The 25,770-nt window shown below is 43.7% G+C and overlaps 2 protein-coding genes and 2 long non-coding RNA genes across 4 annotated transcripts in view; 1 reads left to right on the top strand and 3 right to left on the bottom strand.

Moving 5' to 3' along the window:
• Positions 1-18,105, bottom strand: part of LOC124664707 (protein MAINTENANCE OF MERISTEMS-like) — a 37,990-nt gene extending 19,885 nt beyond the window's left edge. The window contains exon 1 of the mRNA XM_047202162.1: positions 17,929-18,105. Coding sequence (XP_047058118.1) covers positions 17,929-18,105 — 177 coding nt within the window. The remainder of the gene's footprint in view (positions 1-17,928) is intronic.
• LOC124668334 lies at positions 2,111-3,158 on the bottom strand. Its single transcript, XR_006991646.1, has 3 exons — positions 3,090-3,158; positions 2,652-2,762; positions 2,111-2,324 (listed from the first exon to the last, which is right to left on the bottom strand). It is a non-coding gene; the product is annotated as an uncharacterized LOC124668334 (long non-coding RNA).
• LOC124668333 lies at positions 3,603-7,896 on the bottom strand. The gene is made up of 5 exons (XR_006991645.1): positions 7,742-7,896; positions 4,749-4,831; positions 4,402-4,486; positions 4,241-4,283; positions 3,603-3,848 (listed from the first exon to the last, which is right to left on the bottom strand). It is a non-coding gene; the product is annotated as an uncharacterized LOC124668333 (long non-coding RNA).
• Positions 18,106-22,621: 4,516 nt separating the features above from the next.
• LOC124664706 overlaps positions 22,622-25,770 on the top strand; it is a 9,138-nt gene continuing 5,989 nt past the window's right edge. The window contains exon 1 of the mRNA XM_047202161.1: positions 22,622-22,731. Within this exon, the coding sequence (XP_047058117.1) occupies positions 22,622-22,731 (110 nt within the window). The remainder of the gene's footprint in view (positions 22,732-25,770) is intronic.

The following is a 25,770-nucleotide window of genomic DNA, read 5'->3' as shown; positions in this document are numbered from 1 at the left end:
GTCCCAACGTTTCAAATGCGGCTTGAGATCAAAAGAAAAAGAAAGTAGCCGGAAATTAGGGGGTAAAAAAACTCCAAGAAAGGAAAGCTTTATCGTTCATACGAAGCGACATGTGGGACCTATGAGGCAGCAGAGTCCTCAACTTTCAAAGGCCGCAGGGGATCAAAAGAAATAGGAAATAGCCAAAAATCAGAGGGTGAGAAAAACCCAAGAAAATGAACTTTTATAGTACATAGAGGATGACATGCGGGTCCCATGAGCCAGCACGTTCCTCAACGTTTCAAACGTGGCATGAGATCGAAAGAAATAGGCAAGTGACCAAATATCAGGATCCAAAGATAATCCAAGAAAAGAAACTTTATTGTACATAGAGGATGACATGCGGGTCCCATTTAGCAGCAACGGTCTTAACGTTTCAAATGCATCTTGAGATCAAAAGAAAAAGAAAGTTGATTGTACATAGAGGATGACATGCGGATCCCATGAGTCAGCAGCTTACCCAACGTTTCCAAGGCGGCAGGGGATCAAAAGAAAAAGGAAATAGCCAAAAATCAGAGGGTGAAAAAAACAAAGAAAATAAACTTTTATAGCACATAGAGGATGACATGCGGGTCCCATGAGCCGACAGGGTTCCTCAACGTTTCAAACGTGGCATGAGATCGAAACAAAAAGGCAAGTGACCAAATATCAGGATCCAAAAGTAATTCAAGAAAAGAAACTTGATTGTACATAGAGGATGACATGCGGGTCCATTGAGTCAGCAGCTTACTCAACGTTTTCAAGGCGGCAGGGGATCAAAAGAAAAAGGAAATAGCCAAAATCAGAGGGTGAAAAAAAATCCAAGAAAATAAACTTTTATAGCACATAGAGGATGACATGCGGGTCCCATGAGCCGACAGGTTCCTCAACGTTTCAAACGTGGCATGAGATCGAAACGAAAGGCAAGTGACCAAATATCGAGAGCAAAAAATAATTCAAGAAAAGAAACTTGATTGTACATAGAGGATGACATGCGGGTCCCATGAGTCGACAGACTTACTCAACGTTTCCAAGGCGGCAGGGGATCAAAAGAAAAAGGAAATAGCCAAAAATCGGAGGGTGAAAAAAAATCCAAGAAAATAAACTTTTATAGCACATAGAGGATGACATGCGGGTCCCATGAGCCGACGGGTTCCTCAACGTTTCAAACGTGGCATGAGATCGAAAGAAAAAGGTAAGTGACCAAATATCAGGAGCCAAAAATAATTCAAGAAAAGAAACTTGATTGTACATAGAGGATGACATGCGGGTCCCATTTAGCAGCAGCGGTATCACCGTTTGAGAGACTGCATGGGATCGAAAGAGAAAGGCAATTGACCAAATATCAGGAGCCAAAAATAATTCAAGAAAAGAAAGTTTTATACACTACAAGAGATCTGATATATTGTGACGAGCTCAAGACGTCATGCAATAGCAATATACGTCACGGAAGACCCCTCTGTGACGTAACTTGAGCGTCACGAGCATCGTCATGGAATCTCCGTCACAGATTACTCCCTCGTGACGCGGCGCGCGAGAAAACGTCACGGAGTACAGATGAGATCACACATGATGTCAGCACCTAGGATACCTTCTTATGCTTGGGAAACGTCATAGATGTGAATGACGTCACATGTGACATCATTTAATTATTTTAGATAAAATGATAATTTTTCAATTTCTAATTTTCTATTTTTTATTTCCCCCAAAATAAATATTTATTTCGTGTATAATCAGAAACAATATTTATTTTTCCCATTTTTTGTGGGCATTGTTCCATGGAACTATTTCTGCATTTAAATTTTATTTATTTTTAAATTATTGCTTGTAACAATTTAATAATTTAATGTGTACATTAGATTGTGAATTAAAATTAATTGTAAATACATATGACAACATATATTTAATTGCCATTGAAATCACAATATATATCTAGCTCACAACTATCATCGTACATAACTAAATAAATTTCACTATTGAATTGACATAACTTAATAACTTAATATGAGAAAACTAAGTTCATGCTAGAATAGCACAATCATATAATAATGGCATCCTCGCACCATCAAGTATATTGCATTGGCTAGTTTTGAGTTGCATGTTTGTGTAAAAGTAAGCTAATAACGTTGGCGCGTCCATCTTGCTTTCTTTAATATGCTTTTTTTTTTCTTGGCTCTTCTTCATAGTTCCCAATTTTTCATGTTGCTTCCTTTGCATCTCTACTATAAGTGCAGCCCCTTGTGTCCACCAGATACCGAGTGCTCATCTTCTGGTCGTGCTTGACTTCTTTTAGTTTCCATAGATATCTGTAGAAGAAAAGCATCATTCGTCAAGTTAGATAAAGGTGATATGATCAATTAAACTTACAAAAGCATAGTAAGAGACGTAGTAAACACATACAAAGTATATCATTGTCTTTCATGGAGCAAATAAGCAAAAACAAGTCATCAAGTAGCTCCACTAGCACAGATACAACCAAGGACATAGCAAGCAGCAAGCAGCACAGAAACAACCAGCGGCACAACAAGCAACCAACATCATAGCGAGCAGGATGCAACCGGCAACATATGAAGCAACAATAAATACAGCCAACAACAACATATCAAGTAACCAAAGTTAGAGAGAAATCTTACATAAGCTTCAAGGGCGGCAGGTGCGCTCATGCATCCCACCTTTCTATTGGTATGGGTCTCTTTAAATAACATAATTGGGCTAGGGTACTCATTGTTGTGTTTGTCTTTTTTCTACAAGAGGTAGAAATTCATATAATTAGTACCTGTTCCAAACTTTTCTAAACTATAGCCATCATTTCTTACTGAAATTGGGGGGATCATGTGGCTCTTTCCTCGAAAAAACAGTAATAAATAATGAAACTCAGGATCGAGTGAGTAATATATATTTTTAGATTAGCACTAATGAGGTCCGTTAACTACCCATAAGATAACCATGTTTTCATGTTCATTACGAACACCACTTTTTTTCTATTAGGACAGAACACTTGATTCAGCACAAGTAATGGAAGACATGTTGCGTGAGGCATGAAACTACAATGAGCTTGGTAGAATACTTACATGTTGGCAGAAATGGGTAGGACTGGGCACACTTTCTTCCTTGTGGCTTTGTAGAAGCTTGCTTTGCCTAATTCAAACAAAATGGAAAAAAAAAACCCAGTGGTGAATCAACAGTTACTCATAAATAATGGTCTTAACAAGTTGAAATCTGCATCTACTAATAAGACAGTAAATAGCAACCATGCCAGTAGCTGTACACTTAAGGTCACATGTATTGCCAATTTAAAAGACAAGCATGCCAACAATACATTTACAGGAGTGGAACTTAAATCTGAAACTATTTGACTACCATGTACAAATCTGCACTTGTAATAAACAAGTTAACTCATCAACTCTCTGGTATTAACAACATGACTCCACTTAACTCTTTATTGGGAAAATACACAAGAAGGAAACCATTAGTCGGAAAATCAACGGTCTGGTGACTCAACACTGATATACACATGCTCATGAACAGGTTAGAAAGAAGGGCATCATCTACTATGTAAGAAACTAACATATACCTTTTTCCTTTGACATATGTAGAGTTGGCTCATGCTCCTCTTCTGCATCATCAACCTCCTCATCATCATTTGGCTCATATTTGGAGCCACTGCCACCATCCTCACCTTTGCGCCTCTGTTATTTGAATTCTGACTGTATAGCAGTTGACTATGTTCCGTAAGTCCGCAAGAGGCCCTGACTCCTCAGCCATGCACTTTTTAATCCTTGCCAACCTATTTCTATCATACTCCGGAGTTGCGGGCATCATTGTACTACCTAGCCAAGGATATCATGAAACATTAGTAGCAAAATATGTTAACATATAACAGTAAGATTTAGAAAAGAATTGACCATGAGCATACTGTCAGTTATTTGACAAAGGCCTTATGTATATGTCTACCTGACCCTCTTAGCAATATCATGACTCACTTTATCTCTTTAATAAGGAAAAGCATGTAAACAAAGCATCACCTTAAAAGCATTTAGTTTCAGGACAGATTGTAGTAGTTTCAACACATAGGTTTATGTTTTAGCATGCTTGTCTCCGTGTAGATTTGAAAAAATGCTGAACCAAATTACTTAAGTTGGATTCTTACTCTACTTCTGCATAATTCCTATAACTGACGTAATCCTGTAACAGAATTCATACAATCAGCTCGAGTACCTACATGAAACATAAACTCGGGCGTAGCTTGTTGTAGTCCTCTTGTCCTGTGAAGTGCATGAAATGGAATAAAAGAATAAGATTTGCTGGTACTCGCTATATATATTCATCAGTAAGTTCACAGACCTGCTGGCACTGCAAACAAGGAACAAATAAGAAGCAGACCTGTTGTATCCCACAAGCCCAGGTTGATGGTGTTCCCGTGGACAACAACGTTGGCGCTGAAGTTGTCGAAGACAGTCGGGACGTCCTGTATGTCCGAAGCAACATATACTAAGACACGAGTCGGAAATGCAAAACAATATACTAGACAAGGTTACTGTACATATTGGCATAATGAGTTATGCACTGCCGCTGGATAATATTCATAGTGGAATACAGTAGAAAAATAAGTTGTTTTGTTTGGCTGGGAACAAGAATCTGTCTAGGGGGCAGCCGATGGAGGGAAGGAAAAGTGATACTAGTGAGATTATACTATTCTTGTGTTTTGGTATCCAGGTGAAGGAACTTACGTATGGAAAAAATCAGGCATTGAAACTGACGTGAGGAAGCCACTAATTCGTCACATGAACCTCCATCCACATATATTGATATACTGCATAAATAGAGTTTCCTAATTCAGTCAACATTCTTTAAAAGATAGACCAACCTAGCTAAATACGTAGCACCCAAGTGTGATGTGTTATTATTATAAAACAAGTTTGGAAGCAATGTACCATGAACGAAATATGCAAACCAAATTATAAAGTAAAGTGATAGATTGCATAACTGCACTTGGTATTTACTGAAGAAACACATGAATATGCCAATTTGAAACTGCATGGTTGCACTTCAGTTTGTAAAGAAATTTCGGTGACCCATTTGATCAGACAAAAAACATGAAAGATTTAGCTGTATCCTACAACGAGGTTTCTGTGACCAGTCTAATTAGATAATAGATATCTAGGAGTTGCGCAGCATGTCCATTAATTTGCCTCAACTATGTATCCTTCGATCAGATTGATAGGAAAAGGTATCTCTACATATGTCACTAACATTTTCCCTATGTACGTATACTAGTTGAATGCCCATGCGTTGCTACGGGTTAATTTTAATTTTATACATTTTATTTATGGCTCATCATGTTTCAATACTGAGAAATATTTTTTTAAGGGACAAAATGACATACTCTCTGTCCCATTAAAGATGTCTTATATTTATCTAAATTTGAATGTCTACATACATCTAAATTTAGACTAATATATGACATCATCTTTTACTTGCCATAAGACTGTTTATTCTCGAAAATTGACTTTATCTTTTACTTGTCATAAGACTGTTTATTCTAAATATTGACCATTCTGAATTTGAATGATATAAATGTTTCATACATGGAACCCAAATGATTGAATAGTTCATGCCTCTTGTCTCAGAAAGAGAAGTTAAAGTACAATTAAGCTTTTTGTCAATGGCACGCCAAGAGAAAGCTATAATTTTATGGAATGCGGAATTATTTTTAAGAGATTGACAATTTGTTGCGAACAACAACCGCCGCAATGAGGTCCGATCAGTAGGTCAATATTTACTTGAAAAATAATATAAAATAAAAACAGGTTGCCCTTTAGAGTTTAACACAAACCATCAATTTCTGCAGCAACCAAAATGCACCATATGAAGAGACCAGAAATAGAACGGGACATAATACACAACCACATATATCGATTGTAGATGTATAACCAAAAAAAGCCAATATAGGCTTCAGTTTGAAAACTCAGACAAAAAGACAACAACTTATAGCCATTTTCGAGATGAGCTAAGGCCACTCACAACCTAGCTTCTTTTCAACAGTGTTGCTTCACCCGGAAGATGCGTCGCTGTCTTTTCTCCGGGTCGAGCGTGCGACACGCGTCTCGGTGGGTGGTGGGTCTCGCTCACGTTCCTATCTCGTTCCGATCTCCTCCTACTTTCTTTCTTCTTCTCCCTTGTCCCAACAACTTTCTTCTCCACCAAATATCTCTCACCAACGAAAACACCGCAGCAGGAGGTACCCGTCGGCGCCATTCGCTCCTCCCCGTCCGCCTGCGTTGTGCCTCGCCTCCATTCGCTACTCCCCATCCGCCGGTGTCATGCCTCGCCTCAATCCTCTACCCCAGTCCGCGGGTGCTTTCACCCGTTCCTTTTCGGCGAGCTCAACCCGGCCAGACGCTCACCGTCTCGCCTCCGCCGTGGCCAAACCGGGGCCAATGTTACTCCCATCGGCGGGCGCCTGTGCTCCCATAGACGGGCGCTGCTGCTCCCATCGGCGGGCCGTGCTGCTACCAGGGGCAGGCGCCTCTTCCCCCATCGGCGGGCCATGCTTCTCCAAGCGGCAGGCGCCTCTACTCCCATCAACTGCGGCAGGCATGGCTGCTCCCATCGGAGGGCCACGCTGCTCCAAGCGGCAGGCGCCGCTGCTCCCATCGGCAGGCCGCATTGGTCCCGGTGGCGGGCGCCGCTGCTCCCGGAGGAGGGTCGCGTTGCTCCCACAGGTCGATGGCATTGCTGCCGGCGAAGGACGTCGTTGCTGCCAGCGGCGACAATTTTGAGACTGAAAATAAAACCGCACATGCTAAAACCACCTTGAAGCACTTGACCGAGAGTTTAAATTTCTAGAGCATGTAATCCGTTGATATAGAAGCATAGCCACACTGGATCGATGGCTTTTATTCGAGCTTCACGGTCAACATACCAACTTACTTTTTTTTTTTGTCTTAACCATGGCGGTGATCCCCCGCAAAAAAAAAAAAAAAAAAAACAATGGCGGTGATAGCCCTACATACATACATGCTGCATCCATACATAGCTAGTTTCTGGGCAAGATTGGAAAATTTCCACGTCGAACAAGAATTCTTTTTGTGCTTAGGCGAGTGTGGTATGCCTCTCTAATGAACACGTACCCATCAGGAAATACGTGTTTGTTTTATCTGTCATCTCATCGGTCAACCTTATGCTACGAGTCTACATATAAACAACTTCCAGTCCGGTTAGGATCTGGCTTGATCGGTTTCCATACGTACGAGCTACCATAAGCAGCATGTCTGACCGTCCGGAATCCATACCTGTTGGATATAAGTCTGACCGTGACTCTGTGTCCCACCGGAAAGAAACGAAAATCAAAGAGACTCGTTCAGATGGGCGAACGTGGGCCTTTATGGAATTCCAAGTAGGCCCGCGACAGAATTTTTTTGGCCTGTTTGTGACACCAGGCGGTCACCTATTGCAATTTAATCTGACCGTGACTCTATGTCCCACCGGAAAGAAACGAAAATCAAAGAGACTCGTTCAGATGGGCGAACGTGGGCCTTTATGGAATTCCAAGTAGGCCCGCGACAGAATTTTTTTGGCCTATTTGTGACACCAGGCGGTCACCTATTGCAATTTAATAGTAAAGATAAACATAACTTTGGAATTGAATACGCGGCCAGCTATCTTCGCAAAAAGTTTGCTGCTGGTCATTATCCTCTACGGTTGGAATAGGAGTTGTTACCTTGAGGAGGGCCGGCGGCGTTCTCGCGATTGTAGGAATATGCGTTCTCGTGGATGCAGACTGAAAAACCCGTGGGAGAAAACCAGGGAAGGGCGCAGAGGACGTCCTGGGGGTGAGGCCGGCGGCTCCCATTCCACCGGTGAGGAGGGTGGCGATGTTCGAGCGGGCTGGGGCGCAGAGGAGAAGTACACGGGTGAAGCCGGAATCCCCAAACTGCAGATGGGGAGGGCAGCGCCGTGCGACCTGGCCGGGGCGGGTTGATCGGAGGGCGCCTCCGATGGATCTGGTTCGTGGGATAATGGGGAATATAGGAGGGGGAAAGAGGGGAAGTGGATATAATGACTCCCGCTCAGGAAAAATAGGGGTTGGATATTTTTCAAGTGACAGACAGTTGGAACACAAAGGTGTTGTTAGCCGAAATATTGAGAATTGGAGGGAAAATGGGTTTTTTGTTGGAAAATTCCTCAATCGATAGTCTCCGCTTTTTTCAGTTGTGCGTACACCTCAATAGATCGCATCAAGTATGGAGTACAGCTGAAGTGCCCTCTTTTTCTTGATCGATTAAGCAGTTATTGTCTGCCTACACGAAGCTAGCAGGAGGGAACATATCTCAGCGTACAGTGGTAGGTTAAGTAGTCAAAATTGTTCATCACCAAATTTTGTCGCACATTCCTTCCTCGGCTATAAATTTAATAAGATATTTATTTATTTATTCCCCGATATGTGGATCCCACCTTTACGATTTCCCATCTAGTTATTATAACGCAATATTATTTTCACCGGTTGTGACCCATTCACGCTCGTCATGGAAAGTATAGAGTCGTCACAGAATATGCTAATGTATGACGGTGATTGCGTGATCGTCACGGATATTTGAAAATAGATGACGCCATAGGCAAAACGTCACACATTAGGATATTCTGTGACGTTACATACCATCGTCATGAGGGTTTTCGTCACAGTATATCAGATCTCTTGTAGTGATAGTACATAGAGGATGATATGCGGGTCCCATTTTGCAGCAGCGGTCTCAATGTTTCCAAGGCGGCACAGGACCAAAAGAAAAATGTAGTAGCCAGAAATCAGGGGGTGAAAAAAATTCCAAGAAGAAAGATTTCAATTGGGCTGCATCTGGACATCTGGGCCTTCGAACTATCGTGCTTGGCCTTTTGACTCGTACAATTTCAGCCCACTCCAAAACAGGAAAGTTTGGAATTTTCTAAACAAAACAGGAAAGTCCTATGCTTCGCAAAAACAAAAAAACAAGGAGATTCAACATATAAGTTTGTTTATGTAAAAATAAAGATTTAATTTATCCGTTTGAAATAGCTCAGAGCGCAATACACTGTTTATTGTCTGCAAAATAATCAAGATATCACATGTTTGTTCTACGGGGAGGCTGACATCGGGGACCCATGAGCCAGCAGCGTCGTCAACGTTTTAAAGGCGGCAGGGGATGGAAAGAAAAAATAAACCAGAAAATCTGTTGGTAAAAAATCCAAGAAAAGAAACATTTTCGTTCTAAGAGGATGACATGCGGGACCCATGAGGCAACAGAGCATCCTCGGCGTTTATTGTTCATAGAGGCCGACATGTGGGACCCGTGAGCCGCCAGCGTCCTCAACGTTTTAAAGGCTGCAGGAGATCGAAAGAAAAAATAAGCCAAAAATCATTTGGTAAACAAAATCCAAGAAAAGAAACATTTACCGTTCGAGAGGATGACATGCGGGACCCATGAGGCAAGCAAGCATCCTCAGCGATTTCAAGGCGGCAGGGGATCAAAAGAAAAAAGGAAATATCCAGAAATTGATTAGGGATTCAAAATAAATCAATCAAAGGAAACTTTTATTGTTCATAGAGGATGACATGTGGGACCGACCTCCCAACAGCGTCCTCATCGTTTCAGAGGGGGCAGGAGATCAAAAGAAAAAGGCAAATAGCCAGAAATTAGGGGTCAAAAATAACTCCAAGAAAGAAAACTTTTATTGTCGTAGAGGATGACATGCGGGACCCATGAGCCAACAGCTTAGTCAACGTTTCAAAGGCGGCATGAGATCGAAAGAAAAAGGCAAGTGCCAAAATATCAGGAGCCAAAGATAATCCAAGAAAAAACTTTATTGTACATAGAGGATGACATGCGGGTCCCATTTAGCAGCAGCGGTCTCAACGTTTCAAATGCGGCTTGAGATCAAAAGAAAAAGAAAGTTGATTGTACATAGAGGATGACATGCGGGTCCCATGAGTCAGCGAGCTTACCCAACGTTTCCAAGGCGGCAGGAGATCACAAGAAAAAGGAAATAGCCAAAAATCGGAGGGTGAAAAAAATAAAGAAAATAAACTTTTATAGTACATAGAGGATGACATGCGGGTCCCATGAGCCAGCAGGTTCCTCAACGTTTCAAACTTGGCATGAGATCGAAAGAAAAAGGCAAGTGACCAAATATGAGGAGCCAAAAATAATTCAAGAAAAGAAAGTTTTATAGTACATAGAGGATGACATGAGGGTCCCAGTTAGCAGCAGCGGTATCAGCGTTTGAGAGGCGGCAGGGGATCGAAAGAAAAAAGAAATTGCCAAAAATCAGAGGGTGAAAAAAACCCAAGAAAATGAACTTTTATAGTACATAGAGGATGACATGCGGGTCCCATGAGCCAGCAGGTTCCTCAACGTTTCAAACGTGGCATGAGATCGAAAGAAAAAGGCAAGTGACCAAATATCAGGAGCCAAAAATAATTCAAGAAAAGAAACATGATTTACATAGAGGATGACATGCGGGTCCCATTTAGTCGCAGCGGTATCACCGTTTGAGAGGCGGCAGGGGATCGAAAGAAAAAGTCAAGTGACCAAATATGAGGTGCCAAAAAAAATCCAAGAAAAGAAAGTTTTATAGTACATAAAGGATGACATGCGGGTCCCATTTAGCAGCAAGCGGTATCACCGTTTGAGAGGCAGCAGGTGATCGAAAGAAAAAGTCAAGTGACCAAATATGAGGTGCCAAAAAAATCCAAGAAAAGAAAGTTTTATAGTACATAGAGGATGACATGCGGGTCCCATTTAGCGACAGGCGGTATCACCGTTTGAGAGGCAAGCAGTGATCGAAAGAAAAAGTCAAGTGACCAAATATGAGGTGCCAAAAAAATCCAAGAAAAGAAAGTTTTATAGTACATAGAGGATGACATGCGGGTCCCATTTAGCAAACAGCGGTATCACCGTTTGAGAGGCGGCAGGGGATCGAAAGAAAAAGTCAAGTGACCAAATATGAGGTGCCAAAAAAAATCCAAGAAAAGAAAGTTTTATAGTACATAGAGGATGACATGCGGGTCCCATTTAGCAGCAGCGGTATCAACGTTTGAGAGGCGGCAGGGGATCAAAAGAAAAAGTCAAGTGACCAAATATGAGGTGCCAAAAAAATCCAAGAAAAAAGTTTTATAGTACATAGAGGATGACATGCGGGTCCCATTTAGCAGCAGCGGTATCACCGTTTGAGAGGCGGCAGGGGATCGAAAGAAAAAGGCAAGTGACCAAATTTGAGGTGCCAAAAATAATCCAGGAAAAGAAAGTTTTATAGTACATAGAGGATGACATGCGGGTCCCAAGTTAGCAGCGAGCGGTATCACCGTTTGAGAGGCGGCAGGGGATCGAAAGAAAAAGGCAAGTGACCAAATTTGAGGTGCCAAAAAAACTCCAAGAAAAGAAAGTTGATTGCACATAGAGGATGACATGCGGGTCCCATTTAGCAGCAGACGGTCTCAACGTTTCCAAGGCGGCAAGGGATCAAAAGAAAAAGGAAGTAGCCGTAAATCGGGGGTCAAAAAATCCAAGAATAGAAAGAATTTTGGTTCATAGAGGATGACATGCGGGACCCATGATCCCGCATCGTAAACGGCTCGATCGGAGAACGTTGAACGAGATGGCGCGATCTAGAAAAAAAACAATGCCGAGAGGCTGCCATCCGGGCCCTACATCCCTCGGCGGTGCGGATTTGCGTTGACTCGGCCGGCGAACCCGAGATTTCGAGATGCACCACGTCCCGGCCACCATACGCCACGTTTTGGCCGCTTTCGTCGGGCTAGGTGGCCTCAAAAACGAGAAAAAAAAAGTTTTGACATGCACCACGGAGGGACCAAAATCGTCGGCCATGGTACACCAGCAACCACGACGCGACTTCAACTTCGTCGGCCATGGCAACTTTTCTTGTAGTGAATATGTGCTTGTTGGAGGGCATTGGAGACATGGCTACATCATGAAGAATTAAGGGATCTTCATCATTTATATTATATCAAGCCAAGTCTTTTGGTTATCTTGCTTCTATCATATATCCAATGTTCCTCCTTGCGGTAACATGTGCTCAACTCATTTCTATTGAAAGTTACTCGCCCCTTTGCATGTGTTAGTTTTGTTCCTAGCATGTGTTTGTATATGTTGTGCTTCCTACTTGATTTTCTTGAGAAATCAAGTCTATGTATGTTGGGTTGCACACCATGTATTTGTGTTTGTGTTGGAGCCTCTTTGCATCTTGTTGTATCTTATATGGCTCTTATGAGCAATTAATGGACTACCCCATTTTGGGGGAGTGGTATTCCTTTGGGAATTTCACCATCCTAACAATGTGTGTACATGAGGAATATCACTTAGAATTTATATTGCAAAATTATCTAGTCTCTATGTGGTATGTCATCTTCATGAGAAATTCAAATTCTAATGTCCATTAATATCTCTAGTTTGATCTTTTTTTGCCTCTTGTGAAGTTAAATTCCTTATCACATTATGGGGGAGTAATAAGCTTTGTGCATATTACAAGCCTAGAAAATGTGAACATTTGAGGTTGTGTCACATAGAATTGCTATTGTAAATTATCTCTCTACTATGTGGCATGTTTGCTCAAACAAGTTCCAATTTGCTTAAATGGCTTCATTGCTAATATATTTGTGGATCTTATTTGTGAAAGTTTTTCTTGGCATGGTTTGTCACAACGTGTCCCTCAATACACTTTTGGGAAACCATGTGCTTCAAGTCATTCTATTAATTGCTTTGCATGTTGGCATGAATGCTATTAATTGCTTTGCATGTTGGTATGACTAATTGAAGCTATCAAGAAACTCTCTTTGCATGATGGTTAACTCTTATCTTTTTCCATATGCTTTATTTAGTGTAAATATGATCTTACGTATACTTACAAACTATCACCGGGAAATATTTCCTAATACCTCTTGTCCTAGGACAATTGGAAATCTTTTATGAGGTAGAGATTCATTGATCATATTTACATTGGCTCTTGTGTTTAAATTGTCTTATTAATTGCCATGAATTTGTTGTGCTTTGACTCCCTTGTGTCTTCCTTGCATCTTATGGATCTAATTTGTCTATTCAAACTTTCTTAGCATTTTTAGTAGATATAGGTAGCGTGATGACCCTAGTTTTGTGCATTTTGTATTCATATGCAAAATCCTAGATAATGCACTAATATTGGGGGAGCTCTCCTATATTTGTTAGAATGCTTAACATCTCTTGATCATTATCAAGAATTTGGTTTTGGGAGACATAAATTTTCTTTTTGGTACTTTGTGCCATCATAAAAAAGGTGTTTAGGGTTTGGTTTATTGGTTGGAACCTTGCTCTCTTGGGAGTTGGTTATCTCATTCCTTTGTGTTTAGGTTTAATTAGCTTCTTATAATGAGATAATTCTTTGGAGTCAATCTTGTGTTGATTTGATTCTTTGATATAATTTGGACAACCATTGTCTCTTGATTTATTTGGTGTCTTGTCCAAATTATATCTTTTCTTTGGTTCTTGAAAGTATTGTGCATGCATCTTTAATATATGTCTATCTTATGGCATGTGTTATTTTCTTTGATCCAATATATAGGGTAAACTCCATCAAATCCTAATTTGGCTAAGATGTGCATGAAATTCAATTTCATATCTATATGCACATAGTATTGTGGAGTTTGTCCTATATGTTGTAGTGTGTCTAACTACTTAGGACCCAATTAGTTTGGGGACCATTTTGTACTTACCTTTGTGTTAGGTACAATGGATATGCATTGGATGCTTGTCTAACTCTTGAGAAGAAGTGGTGACTCAATGGTAACTTTAGGCAAGCTAGGATGGACAATGAATACATATCTACTACATCCACACCAATGCTATCTCGGTAACAAGTATCTTCTCATGCATATTTTTCTAGCATCCAACCATGTGGTTGCATCTTGGCATGAATCTCTTGATTTGCAAATATTATGCTTCTTTCAAAGATTTTAATGAAACCTCTTTATTACAAATGTGAGTAAATTGAGATGATCACATATGTTGGGAAGTATATAAAATCAGGCTCATGATTCATCCATCCCGACTATGCCTATCTAGCAATTTTATTGCATATCAATTCCTCAAGGCTCTCACGTGTGTAATATAGATGAAAGTGCAAATTTAGTTATTTCTTTTGGTATCCTCGCTTGTGATACTTGTTGCCTTTCTAAATGCATCTCAACTAACTTCTATCCCTTGTTGATATTTGTGATGTATTTTAGATGTTTGTGGTTGAAGTTCATGAATGTACAATAAGACAAAATTGAGCCTTTGGCCATGCTATTAAGCAAAAATTCTTATTGGTATATTGCATGACTTCATTTTGGGATATCATACTATATTTCTTGAGTATCCATTTTGCGTGTGCATGTTTCTTTGTGGATAAATATCTTTGTGATATTGCTCATTTAGAGAAACTTATACACATAAGAGATGATACATCTCCATTTGATATCTTATTTGTTTGTTGCAAGTGTTAAGCTTACTTTTCTATCTATGATCTATGTTTGTGTTTTAAATGAGGGAGTGAGGATTCCATGTTATGCATATTGTATTCAAATGCAACATTTTATTTTATGCATGTACCTTGGGGAGCTTCCTCATTTGATTTAGAACACTATCTTGTGGTGATCATTAGAGTTTGATTCACTTGGTAACTTTTGTTTTTGAATGATATTATGGGAGTGATGATTCCATGTTTGTGCACTTTATACTCCAATGCAAATTGTCTAGTTTTGTGCACAAACCTTGGGAAGCTTCCTCATATTATTTAGAGCAATCTTCTTGATCTTATCATAATATCTATCTTTCTTTTGGTATCCTCTTTGTGGTTCATTTGGTTGCTTGCTTCATTTGTTGAAGCTTCTTGACTTTGTTATCTTTTTGCAATCTTTGATCCTATCTATAGTGTGATTCCTTCCGAATATTCGTCATTGGATATGTGCATTTGATTCCACTCAAATTATGAGAAATGCACACGCTATGGAGGAACTCTCACTATATTGGCCTTCTAAATTTTTCACCCATTTCGGCAATTGGTGCCAATGGGGGAGAAGTTTGGAGGGTTTAAGGGAATTTGGTTATGTCTTTGCTTTGTGCTTAAGCATGTGCCTTTATTGCATTGCATCTTGTTGCTTTGCATAGTTGAATATTTAGAGGAAACTCCACTAGGCTTTGAATGCCAATATATGCAATGAAAGTCAAGATCATTCACACATGCATATATTATGGGGGAGTTTGCTCTATATATTCAACTTATTTGTTACTTAAATTCCTTATATAAACCCTCTCAAAGAGATTGTCATCAATTACCAAAATGGGGGAGATTGAAAGTGCATGGAGCCCCCATGTGTGGTTTTGGTAATTAATGACAATCCCTATGGACTAATGTTTGCATTGAGTTATATTTGTAGGAGTTGTCCATAGGCAATTCTTGAACCATATGTTGGCTTCAAGGTTGCAATAAGAAGAATTTGATGAAGGATATCAAGTGTCAAGTATGTCTTGAAGATGAAGATGAAGTGAGCCCTCAAGTTACTTCAAGACATCAACATGTTTGTATTAGGTTCCAATAAGAAGAAATTGATGAAGGATATCAAGTGTCAAGTATGTCTTGAAGATGAAGATGAAGTGAGCCCTAGAGTTACTTCAAGAGATCAACATGATGAAGAATGAAGAAATGAAGTGCAAGTTCAAGATGAGCCATCTCGAATAGGTCCTTTGCTTGAGTCTTGCCATCCATATGGTGATCATGGATATGTGAAGATGCGCCGAAGAAGAAGCTATCCCATGGTGGATTATGGGGGAGCAATCCACATGGTGGTCATGGTTATGTGAAGATGCGCCGAAGAAGAAGCTCTCCCATGGTGGATTATGGGGGAGCAATCCACAAGACTTCGTCAAGCAAACACAAGCAAGAAAGGCGTTCCATCTTGTTGAGGTCAAGATCGTCGTCATCGAGCTCAAGTGGAATGCGCAAGTATAAGGTTTGCTCTTGATAGGGTTTCTTTCTCACCGGTCTCATAGTGTAGTTGGAGACCGGTTTATAGTTTAGTTGCCGTACTATCAAGAGGGCTCTCGAGTGAGTAACTCGATCGTATCGTTCGGAGAGAGCTCAAACCTTTGCATCCTTGCATCATCTTTCTTGGTTGTTATTTGGACCTTATCCATGTGATGTTTTAGAGCTTGTGCTTATTCTCATGACAAGCTCTAGTTCATCGAAAACGGATTTCGCATAGATCACTTGTTGCGTTTTCGAGTTTGGTTCATCATCTTTCTTGGTTTTATTTGGATCTTATCCATGTGATGTTTTAGAGCTTGTGCTTATTCTCATGACAAGCTCTAGTTCATTGAGAATGGTTTTTGCATGGGCAACTTGTTGCATTTTCAAGATTGGAGGTTTTACCGGTATGTCTTTTTAGATAGGTCAAACCTTTCATCATTTGTTTCTATCCTCCCTTGTTGGACTATGATGGTTTCCTGCATGATCTTGTAGAGCTTGTTCCTAGCTTTAAAACAAGCCCAAGATCATCAAAATCGGAGTCCGGATGCTAAAGTTATGCCCGTTTTAGTTTTGGTGTTTCTGCAGTTTTCTGGGGGGGCGGATAATCCGGCCCGAATGCCAAAACATGGACAATATCCGGCCAAATATCCGGCCCGAGCCAGGGGCGATTTTCGGGGGGCGGATTATCCGGCCCGGGGGCGGATTTTCCGGCCTGGGAGGTCCCAAACGGTCATATTTCGTTGGGAGGGGGTATATAAGACCCCCTTCTTCCTCTTTGGGCTGGTTGGTTTACTCTCTCTCTCTCTCCCCCTCCATTGTTGTCCTTCAAAGCTTGCCCTAGTTCTTGATTCCTCCCATGATTCTTGCATATTTTTGAGGGAAAAGAGAGAGGAGATCTAGATCTACATCTTCACCAATCAAATCCCTCTCTTTGTGAGGGGAACCCACTAGATCTTGATCTTGGAGGATTTTGTGTTCTCCTCTTTGTTCTTCCTCTCTTATTCCCCCAATAGCTTTTGTAGCTTTGTTGGAATTTGAGAAAGAAGGATTTGAGCATCTTTGTGGTGTTCTTGCCATTGCATTTGGTGCATCGGTTTGAGTTCTCCACGGTGATTCGTGGTGGTGAAAACAAGAAGGTTGTTACTCTTGGGTTCTTGGAACCCTAGACGGATTCTAGGCCTTTGTGGCGGTTTGTTGGGAGCCTCCAATTAAGTTGTGGATGTGTGCCCCAATCTTTGTGTAAGGCCCGGTTTCCGCCTCGAAGGAAATCCCTTAGTGGAACCGTGACCTAGGCCTTTGTGGCGAGGGTCACCGGAGATTTAGGTGAGGCGCCTTCGTGGCGTTCGGTGTGTGGTGTGAGTACCGCATCTTGGGGTGAGGCCTTTGTGGCGTTGGTGTGCATCGAGCAACCACACCTCAAGGTGAGCCTCTTGTGCCGTTCGGGAGCACTAAGCAACCGCACCTCTCCACCGGAGATTAGCACTCGCAAGAGTGTGAACTTCGGGATAAATCATCGTCTCCCGCGTGCCTCGGTTATCTCTATACCCGAGCTCTTTACTTATGCACTTTACCTTGTGATAGCCATCGTGCTTGAAGTTATATATATCTTGCTATCACATACTTGCTTGTATTGCTTAGCATAAGTTGTTGGTGCACATAGGTGAACCATTGCTTAGAATAAGTTGTTGGTGCACATAGGTGAACAATAGTATATAGGCTTTGGGCTTGACAAAGTAAACGCTAGTTTTATTCCGCATTTGTTAAGCCCATCTCGTAAAAGTTTTAAATCGCCTATTCACCCCCCTCTAGGCGACATCCGTGTCCTTTCAGGTGAGTGCCGCGACGTTCATGTTCAGCCCCCCCCCCCCCCCGTCTTACAAGCGTGATGAACGGGAGAAGACCGGTGGGCTGGATGAACTCCGTGTACCTCTCGTCATACGGCATATCAGCTGTGCCATGGTACCGAATCTTCAAAGGGTGAAGATCCGTTCCCGTCTCCGTCATATGAAAAGCCCGGTGATTCCTGTCATACTCTTGATCCAGGAGCCACACCATCCTACATGTTTACACAAATACAACATATTATGAGCAACACATACATGAGAATATATCCAAATAAGGCATCACAAATACATACATATACATTCATATCTAGGGATAGAACACCATATGAGTTATTCCTTCACATACACATTCCTGAAATTTGATGCCTAGGATTCCTCCACAAATCTAGGATACATACATATCTAGGGTTCCTATACACATACATAGCCATTTCAAACATCTTTGGATACAATGCATACAATCTAGCAAAATTTAACATCTATGGTTCAAACACATGCATACAATCTATGGTTCCAACAAAACTATGGTTCAAATCTATGGTTCAAACACATGCATACAAATCTATGGTTCAAACACAACCAACATTTCCAATCTAGGCAAAACGGCTAAATCGAATTAAACCGGAGCAAATCTTGCATGAATCGAAGGGGAACGAAGGGGAATACCTTGAGGATTGTATGGGGATGTATTTGGCCGGCCAGATCTGTCCAATCCGTGGAGGATTTGGTGGGGGCGGCGGAGAGACGGCCGACGGCGGCGGTTGGAGGAGAGAAAGAGAGGAGAGAAAGAGAGGGTCGGGCTGGGGGCGGGCTCGGGCGCCACACTTAAGTGGATGTGTGGCGCCCGTGGCATCGGCGCCACACATGCTAGTGTGGCGCCCGTGGCGTCGGCGCCACACATACAGGCTCGCCAAAACGGCTAAGTCCCAGACGTCCGGAGCCCCTGGATGTTTTCGACCGAAAATTTGATATAAGCTGGCATGTGTGGCGCCGATGGGAGGGGCGCCACACATGTTGCCACGTCGGATCGGCGCGCCAGCGCAGCGTCGAGGGCGCCACATCGGCTGGGTGTGTGGCGCCGGCAGGAGGGGCGCCACACTGGCATGTGTGGCGCCGACGTGAGGGGCGCCACACAAAAGGGTTAGATGGGTGAAATAGTTTCGCCGGAGGGTCAGTCTGTGCTTTTCTTTCACTTTTGGGTTATTTTTGTGCAAATCGCCTTTGGCTTCAGCTGTCCCCCGATGGCCGGGCCGGGTTCGGGCTTGATTTATAGGCCCGATGGTCGGGCCGGGCCAGGCCGTGCTTGGGCTTGACAGTTTAGGTTCGGGCTTTTTCGGGCCTGGCCCAAAGCCTGGCCCGGCCTAAGTTTTGCCCATATGTAGTTTAGATGTGTGCAATCCATGAGGAGATATATCAAATCCCCTACCAACACATGGTTTCATTAATTCCTACCTAGAGAAGCTTCGAGTGATTGCTAAACCTTTGAAACCAGCAACTGCTCAAAGCAATGGACCTAAAGAACATACTAATGGATTCATCCGCCTTCGGTGTGACAAATATCAATGTCGATGTTGCACTTGCAAAAACTGAAAATTAAGGAGCAGTGGATGCGTTTTGTAGAGATCATAACGGTAATTACCTTCGTGCTTCAGTGGTAGTTTTTATGGGTAAGACCGATTCTACTACATTGAAGGCTCATGCATTCCGTGAATTTGTTGCACTAGCTGAAGATCTTGATCTAGCAAAGATACATGTTGCTTTTGACTACTCCACAATGGTGACTGATATCAAGGAGGGAAGGTTGGGAAGAATGGGATCGATTATCATAGAGATTAGATCCAGAGTTGCAAACGTCATTGATTGCAGGTTCGTCCATGAAGGAAAGGCTTCAAAATTTGAAGCACATAACCTAGCTAGGCATGATTTATCTAGGGCGCCACATGTGGCCAATTGCACCTTATTCAAATTTAGTCCATGTAAACATTATGATTGATTAATAAATTCTAGCACGTTATCTAAAATGATGTCTAGAAGACCTATTGTTGATCCTAATCACAGATTTGGCGGTCCATTCTTGATGGGAGACATATTTTGGTCCAGGGTTTAGTAAGGTGAATTGGTGATGGTCAGTCTAATGATATATGGATAAATAATTACCTTCCTCATGATAGCATGTTAAGACCGGTTGTATCCTTGATTATTGATCCGCCGCAAATGGTCTCTCAGCTGACGAGATCTCGACATCATGCAAGGAGGACACAGTCAGATCATGCTTTCTCCCTATGGAGACTAGTGCAATACTCAATATACCCCTTTGTATGAGAAGACAATCTAACTTCTGGGATTGAAACTATGACCAAAAGGGTATATTCTCAATGCGTTTGGCGGGTAATACATTCAGCTCAACTATAACCTTTCTGGAAGATTGCATATTCTTTTGCGAGGATTTCACCGATGTGATTTTCAAACATTGCCACTTGAAGGCTAATATGGCGGATGATCTATTAGCTAGTAAAGCAGATGGCCCTCATCCGCTTGATAGATCTGGATCCAAAAAAATTGACCGTCACAGAAGGAAAATACACCCATAAATAAGGAAAATGTCCAAAAAAAATCTTGAACTTGTGGATGGAAGATAAATCGAACCCGGAATTTTGAATCCCGAAAATTGAAGCACGAACGCAATGTTCCTGGTCTATCCTAGACCCTAGACCTATTTGGCACACTGAGATAGAAACAACTTGCTCATATTCACCTCCTTCCCCAAATCTCTCCCACGCCCAACCCGACAACAACCACAACCACGGATAATCGGCCAGTGAGCCACGCCGTCGTGCTTAGCCTCCATGTTTTTGACCTTCCAGACGTGGATCCTGCCCTCTAGACATGTGATGCTCCCTATTGAGTCGGTGCACCAGAAGTCTCTTTTAGTGGCATTGATCACTTTCCAGTACGCTAGCACTAAAACCATAGCAGTAGTGTGTCAGGATAGTGAACAACCACTGGTATGTGAGACCCAGTTGTTCACCCAGACTGAGTGTATTAGTAGCGTGGATTTTAAGTGTAAAGTCACTATTTTTTCTTTGTAAAAATGGTGTGTGATTGTTACATGCCACTAGTGTAAAAATAATCTTTTTTTGTAACAATGGGTGGATTCACTACTACTTATTTCTTAAAAAAAGGAATAAAAATAGAAAAAATAAAGGGGAGAGTCGTCGCCCGGCCCACTCCATTTCTCTTCCCTCCCTCTCATATAGGTCACTACTCCCCCAAATGTTGTTGTTCCCATCGAGCCACCACCACCAGGGCCTCCGCGACTGTCGCCCCCTCTCCCTCCCTTCTTGTTCAAAGTGTGGCATGGAGGGGGCTTCTCAAATGGGCGCTTTCCAAGGCAATTGGTGTCGGCTACCACATCATCATGATGGCTTGCCCCGACACACCCTTGCTATTTCATTCTACCCGCAGATAGATTTTGAGCCACCAGGCTTTCGCCGCACGGCCACCCTTCATCAACATTCATGATCGTTGCCTCACACCACCAACGTCGCCTTGAGTTTGTTCACCCACCTTTGTTTCCGATTGTTTCGTCACACTGTTCCCTCTTGGAGGCGTCACTTTTAGAGAATCTATTTATAGCCCGGGTGTTGTTATTGGTGGTGGTTTTGTGTCAAGCTGCGACTATTGGATCATTGTGTATAGTATTTTTTTATCCTTTTTGGTTGTGTGCATCCTTGATGTCTGAACCGTTCTTTTTATAGGGAAAGCCACATGCGAATTATATTAATTAAATTGGGGAACACAGATAAAATCGTTCAAAATCAACTAGAAAATCCGGAGGATCCTCTTTCCAAACGACCGGACATATGAGGATACATCCTTCTACTCGGCCTTTTATCTTCACTCCTCTATATACATAGCAGCACAATTTCACCGACCTTGAAAGTATATGGGTCATACTTCCGAATACATGTCCATGTGACGTACCTTGCTCATGTTCGAGTGAAAGAGTGGTGCAATCTCAAGGCACACATGTACGGGCTCTCTCTACATATTGTTGTATACTTGTGCCCATTCCCGTGTGCTACATGCGGGGGCGACGTGGGGCGATGTGCTGCAATACCGAAGACATATCCACTATGTCGCTAGCTTTTCTCAATATATCCCTCGTAGTATGCCATGGGTCATATTCTCTTCTACGCCGCTAGGCCTGAAGACCTTTGGGAAGGTCGGCCTATAGCTAATCCTCCTCTTAGTATTTTGGTCCATTGCTTATAACTTGGAAGAAAGGTAGAGGCTTTTGCAGAGTTTTAGGTCTCATATGCTTAGGCATTTCGGATGCGTTTGGTTGTGGTTAAGATCGTTTTATCAAAATTGTGGCTAACTAATATTGTGGTTAAGCAATTTCTTACCCACATTTTTTTACCATGTGGTACACGTGGTGAGCAACTAAACAAATGTTAAACAAAAAAAATATTTTTTAAGCTATTTCTTACCCACAAGTGAATTAATATTGGCTAAAAAAATAGTAAAACATTGGCAAGCTAAAAACTTGGCAACTATTGGACCAATATTTTGGTAAGATAAGCCCTTATGTCTCTTGGGCCCACGTATACTTCACTTATTCGTCGGTACCATTTTGTTGGCCCATTAAACCACTCCGGCGAGGCGAGGACGCCGGGAGCGGCGCGGCACGGCACCCACGAGGGCTCATCCGGTGAGCGGCGGCGATGGACGAGAGCGGCGGAGATTCTGGGACGGCAAGTGGCGGTGATCCTGGGACGGGAAGCGGCGCCGGATTCGAGTGGGACGCGGATTCCCAGCTCTACTACCATGCCAGGTTCCCCTTCCCCTACGGCTTGCCTTAGTTCCTCCTTCCAAAACTCGGACGCCTTCGCCTCTCTGTCTCTAGGCGTCGCGACCAGCTGCGGCTGCTGAAATCCACAAAGCTATCGAATTTTGCGCGATTTTACAGCCGGGAGCGTTGACGCCTAGTAGAATCATTTGCTTTAGAGCGGGCAGTTACGAACAGATTTGGGGATAGCAAGGGTTTGGGTTCAGCATCGGTGCCTGAATGCAGACTACTTGGGAATCTGTACATTTTTTTGTGTTAAGTATCTGTTGCTGTTGTGAACCTTAACAGAATCCGTGCTTGTATATGCTGCCATTCAATCGAGGGGCTGAATCTCTCGAGCGAATGAAATGTTTTTATGCTGCGTAGTATAATTTCTAATTAAGTAGTAGTAATAGAGAACATAGAATTATTTATGTTAGATGTTATTCTGAGGGAAGAAGAGGACGAGTGCCTCTTATGGCACAAGTGGTTTATCCCAGTGTTAGTGCCCGAGTGGAGAAGTCTGAGTTTCAAGTGGGTGTAGCCTTATTGGTTTTGTGTAAACAATGGTCTTCTGATAATATGGCGTGTGCTTTAAGTTCAAGATATCATCATAACACCTGGGTGGCCTTTTTGACTGTGCAAATGCATCATCCTTTTATCTGTTCATTGTGTTATATAGAGTCTTGATAACAATGGATGTAGCACTCACTTCATTCTTCAGCAGAAAATGGAGATGAGTAGGTGCAGAAAGCTCTACACGATGTGTGGGCGCGGATTTCAAGGCCTCAACCAAGCCTTGTTAGTTCTGCTGCCCAAGCGCCCGGATGCAGCGGCGCTGGCTGACTATAGGCCGATCAGTCTGATCCACATCTTCGCCAAGCTGGTGGCAAAGGTCCTGGCGTCTAGATTGGCCCCCCGGATGGATTCGCTGGTGGATCGCAACCAATGCGCCTTCATCCGCAAACGGTGCATCCATGACAACTTCATGTTGGTTCGACAGACCGCCAAGTTCCCGCACAGGGGAAAGGAACCGAGGGTGATGCCGAAGCCGGATATAGCACGTGCTTTCGACTCGTATCCCGGGGTTTCCTTTGGAGGTTCTCCGAAGATCGGGTTCGGACCACGTTTCCGGGAGCTTGTCTCCTTGTTGCTCGCCACCGCGCACTCGGGTGATGCTCAATGGCGAGCCAGGCCCCCTATTTGGCATCGGAGGGGCTCGAGACAGGCGACCCTCGTCGCCATCGCCGTTTGTGCTGGTTATGAACTCTCTCAACAAGGTGCTTGTTAAAGCTACCGAGATGGGTATCCTCGCGACGGTTGGCGCGACGGGAGCTCGCGACTTCGTGTCCCTCTATGCGGACGATGTGGTGATCTTCTCGCCACCCGGATGAGACAGTACTCCGCGTGCGGTTCGAGGCATCTTGGAGCTCTTTGGACAAGCCTCCGGCCTACGCACTAACTTCGCGAAGTGCTCTGTATCCCCTATTGCTCGCACCGACGCCGAGCGGCCGGGCGCCGCGGAACTCATGGAGTGTCGGCTAGCGCCTTTCCCGGTGAAGTACCTCGGCATTCCCCTGTCCACCGGGCGGCCGTCGGCGGTATCTTTTCAGCCTCTCCTCGGACGGATCGGGCCGACAAGCTGCCGACGTGGCGCGCATCTATGATGCCGCGTGCCGGGCGCTTGACGCCGATACGGGCGGTGCCGGCGGCCATCCCGCTACACCAGCTCCATGGTACCGGGCCTCGAACAAGAAGACGCTCAAGCAGGTCAACAAAATCCTGCGAGGGTTTCTATGGCTGGGTAAGGCGGAGGCTAATGGTGGCAACTGCCACGTGAATTGGGCTAGGGTGTGCAGATCGCTTAATCTCGGAGGGCTTGGAATCCCAGACCTTGAGCGAACGGCCACCAGCCTTAGGGTGCGCTGGCTTTGGAGGATGCGCACGGACCCCCTGAGACCGTGGCGCGGGCCGGACATGCGCTTCTCGAAGGCGGAGCTGGACATCTTCGCAGCCTTCCACCTCGATGGTGGTGGGCGATGGAGAGTCCGCCCTCTTCCGGGAGGACCGATGGGTGGATGGCGGATCCATCAAAGAGATGGCGCCGGAGGTGCATGCGCTGGTACCTAAGCGACGCAGGAAGGTGCGTACGGTGCGCGAGGCACTGATTGATCGCACTTGGATCTCAGACATAGTGGGAGCGCCGAGCGCCCTCGCACTATGGCAGTATGTGCAATTGTGGGTCAGGCTGAGAGGATTCCAGCTATCGGCGGAAGAAGACAGGATGACCTGGCTGTGGACGACGGATGGACAGTACACCTCCCACACATGCTATGAGGCCCTCTTTCAGGGGGCGATCACCTCGGCATCTTGGGAGCTAAACTGGAAATCCTGGGCGCCTCCGAGAGTCAAGTTCTTCATATGGCTGGCCTGTCTAGACAGGTGCTGGACAGGGGAAAGGCTGGCGCGTCGGGGCCTCCCGCATGCGCCCGCTTGCCCGCTCTGTGATCAGTCTATGGAGACCATGACGCACCTCCTCACTGGATGCTCTTTCTCCAGGACGATCTGGTTCGAGGTTCTCTCGTGGATCCGATCCACGTCGGGACCTCCGGATGGGGGCGACTTCGTGGAGTGGTGGGCACTGGTGGTGCGTACTACTCCCCGCCAGCTGCGCAAAGGTACCTCGTCGCTCATCATGCTCACGGCGTGGTGGATTTGGAAGCATCGGAATGCTGTGATCTTCGACAATGCACAGCCCTCGGTGCCTTCACTCTTCAGCGACATCAGGACGGAAGCGCGGCAATGGGCGGACGCGGGAGCCCGGGGTGTCCGCCAGCTACTCCCCTAGATTAGGGTCTTGGGTCGAGTTGTACTGCGGGGTGTTGGTCTCTCTTCGGAGGGGCATGTACATAACTAACTCTCTTTATCTATCAATGCATCGAAACACAAGTCTTTTGCGTTTTCGCGAAAAGTAGGTGCAGAGTACTGAACACCGATAGCTTGTAATTTACTTGGTATTTTGTTGTTCTTTTTCTTGTATCAAAT

Source organism: Lolium rigidum, chromosome 6, assembly GCF_022539505.1.
Source record: "Lolium rigidum isolate FL_2022 chromosome 6, APGP_CSIRO_Lrig_0.1, whole genome shotgun sequence".
Classification (NCBI taxonomy): Eukaryota; Viridiplantae; Streptophyta; class Magnoliopsida; order Poales; family Poaceae; genus Lolium; species Lolium rigidum.
Note: the sequence above shows the minus strand (reverse complement) of the source record. Positions and strands in the feature narration are given on the sequence as shown.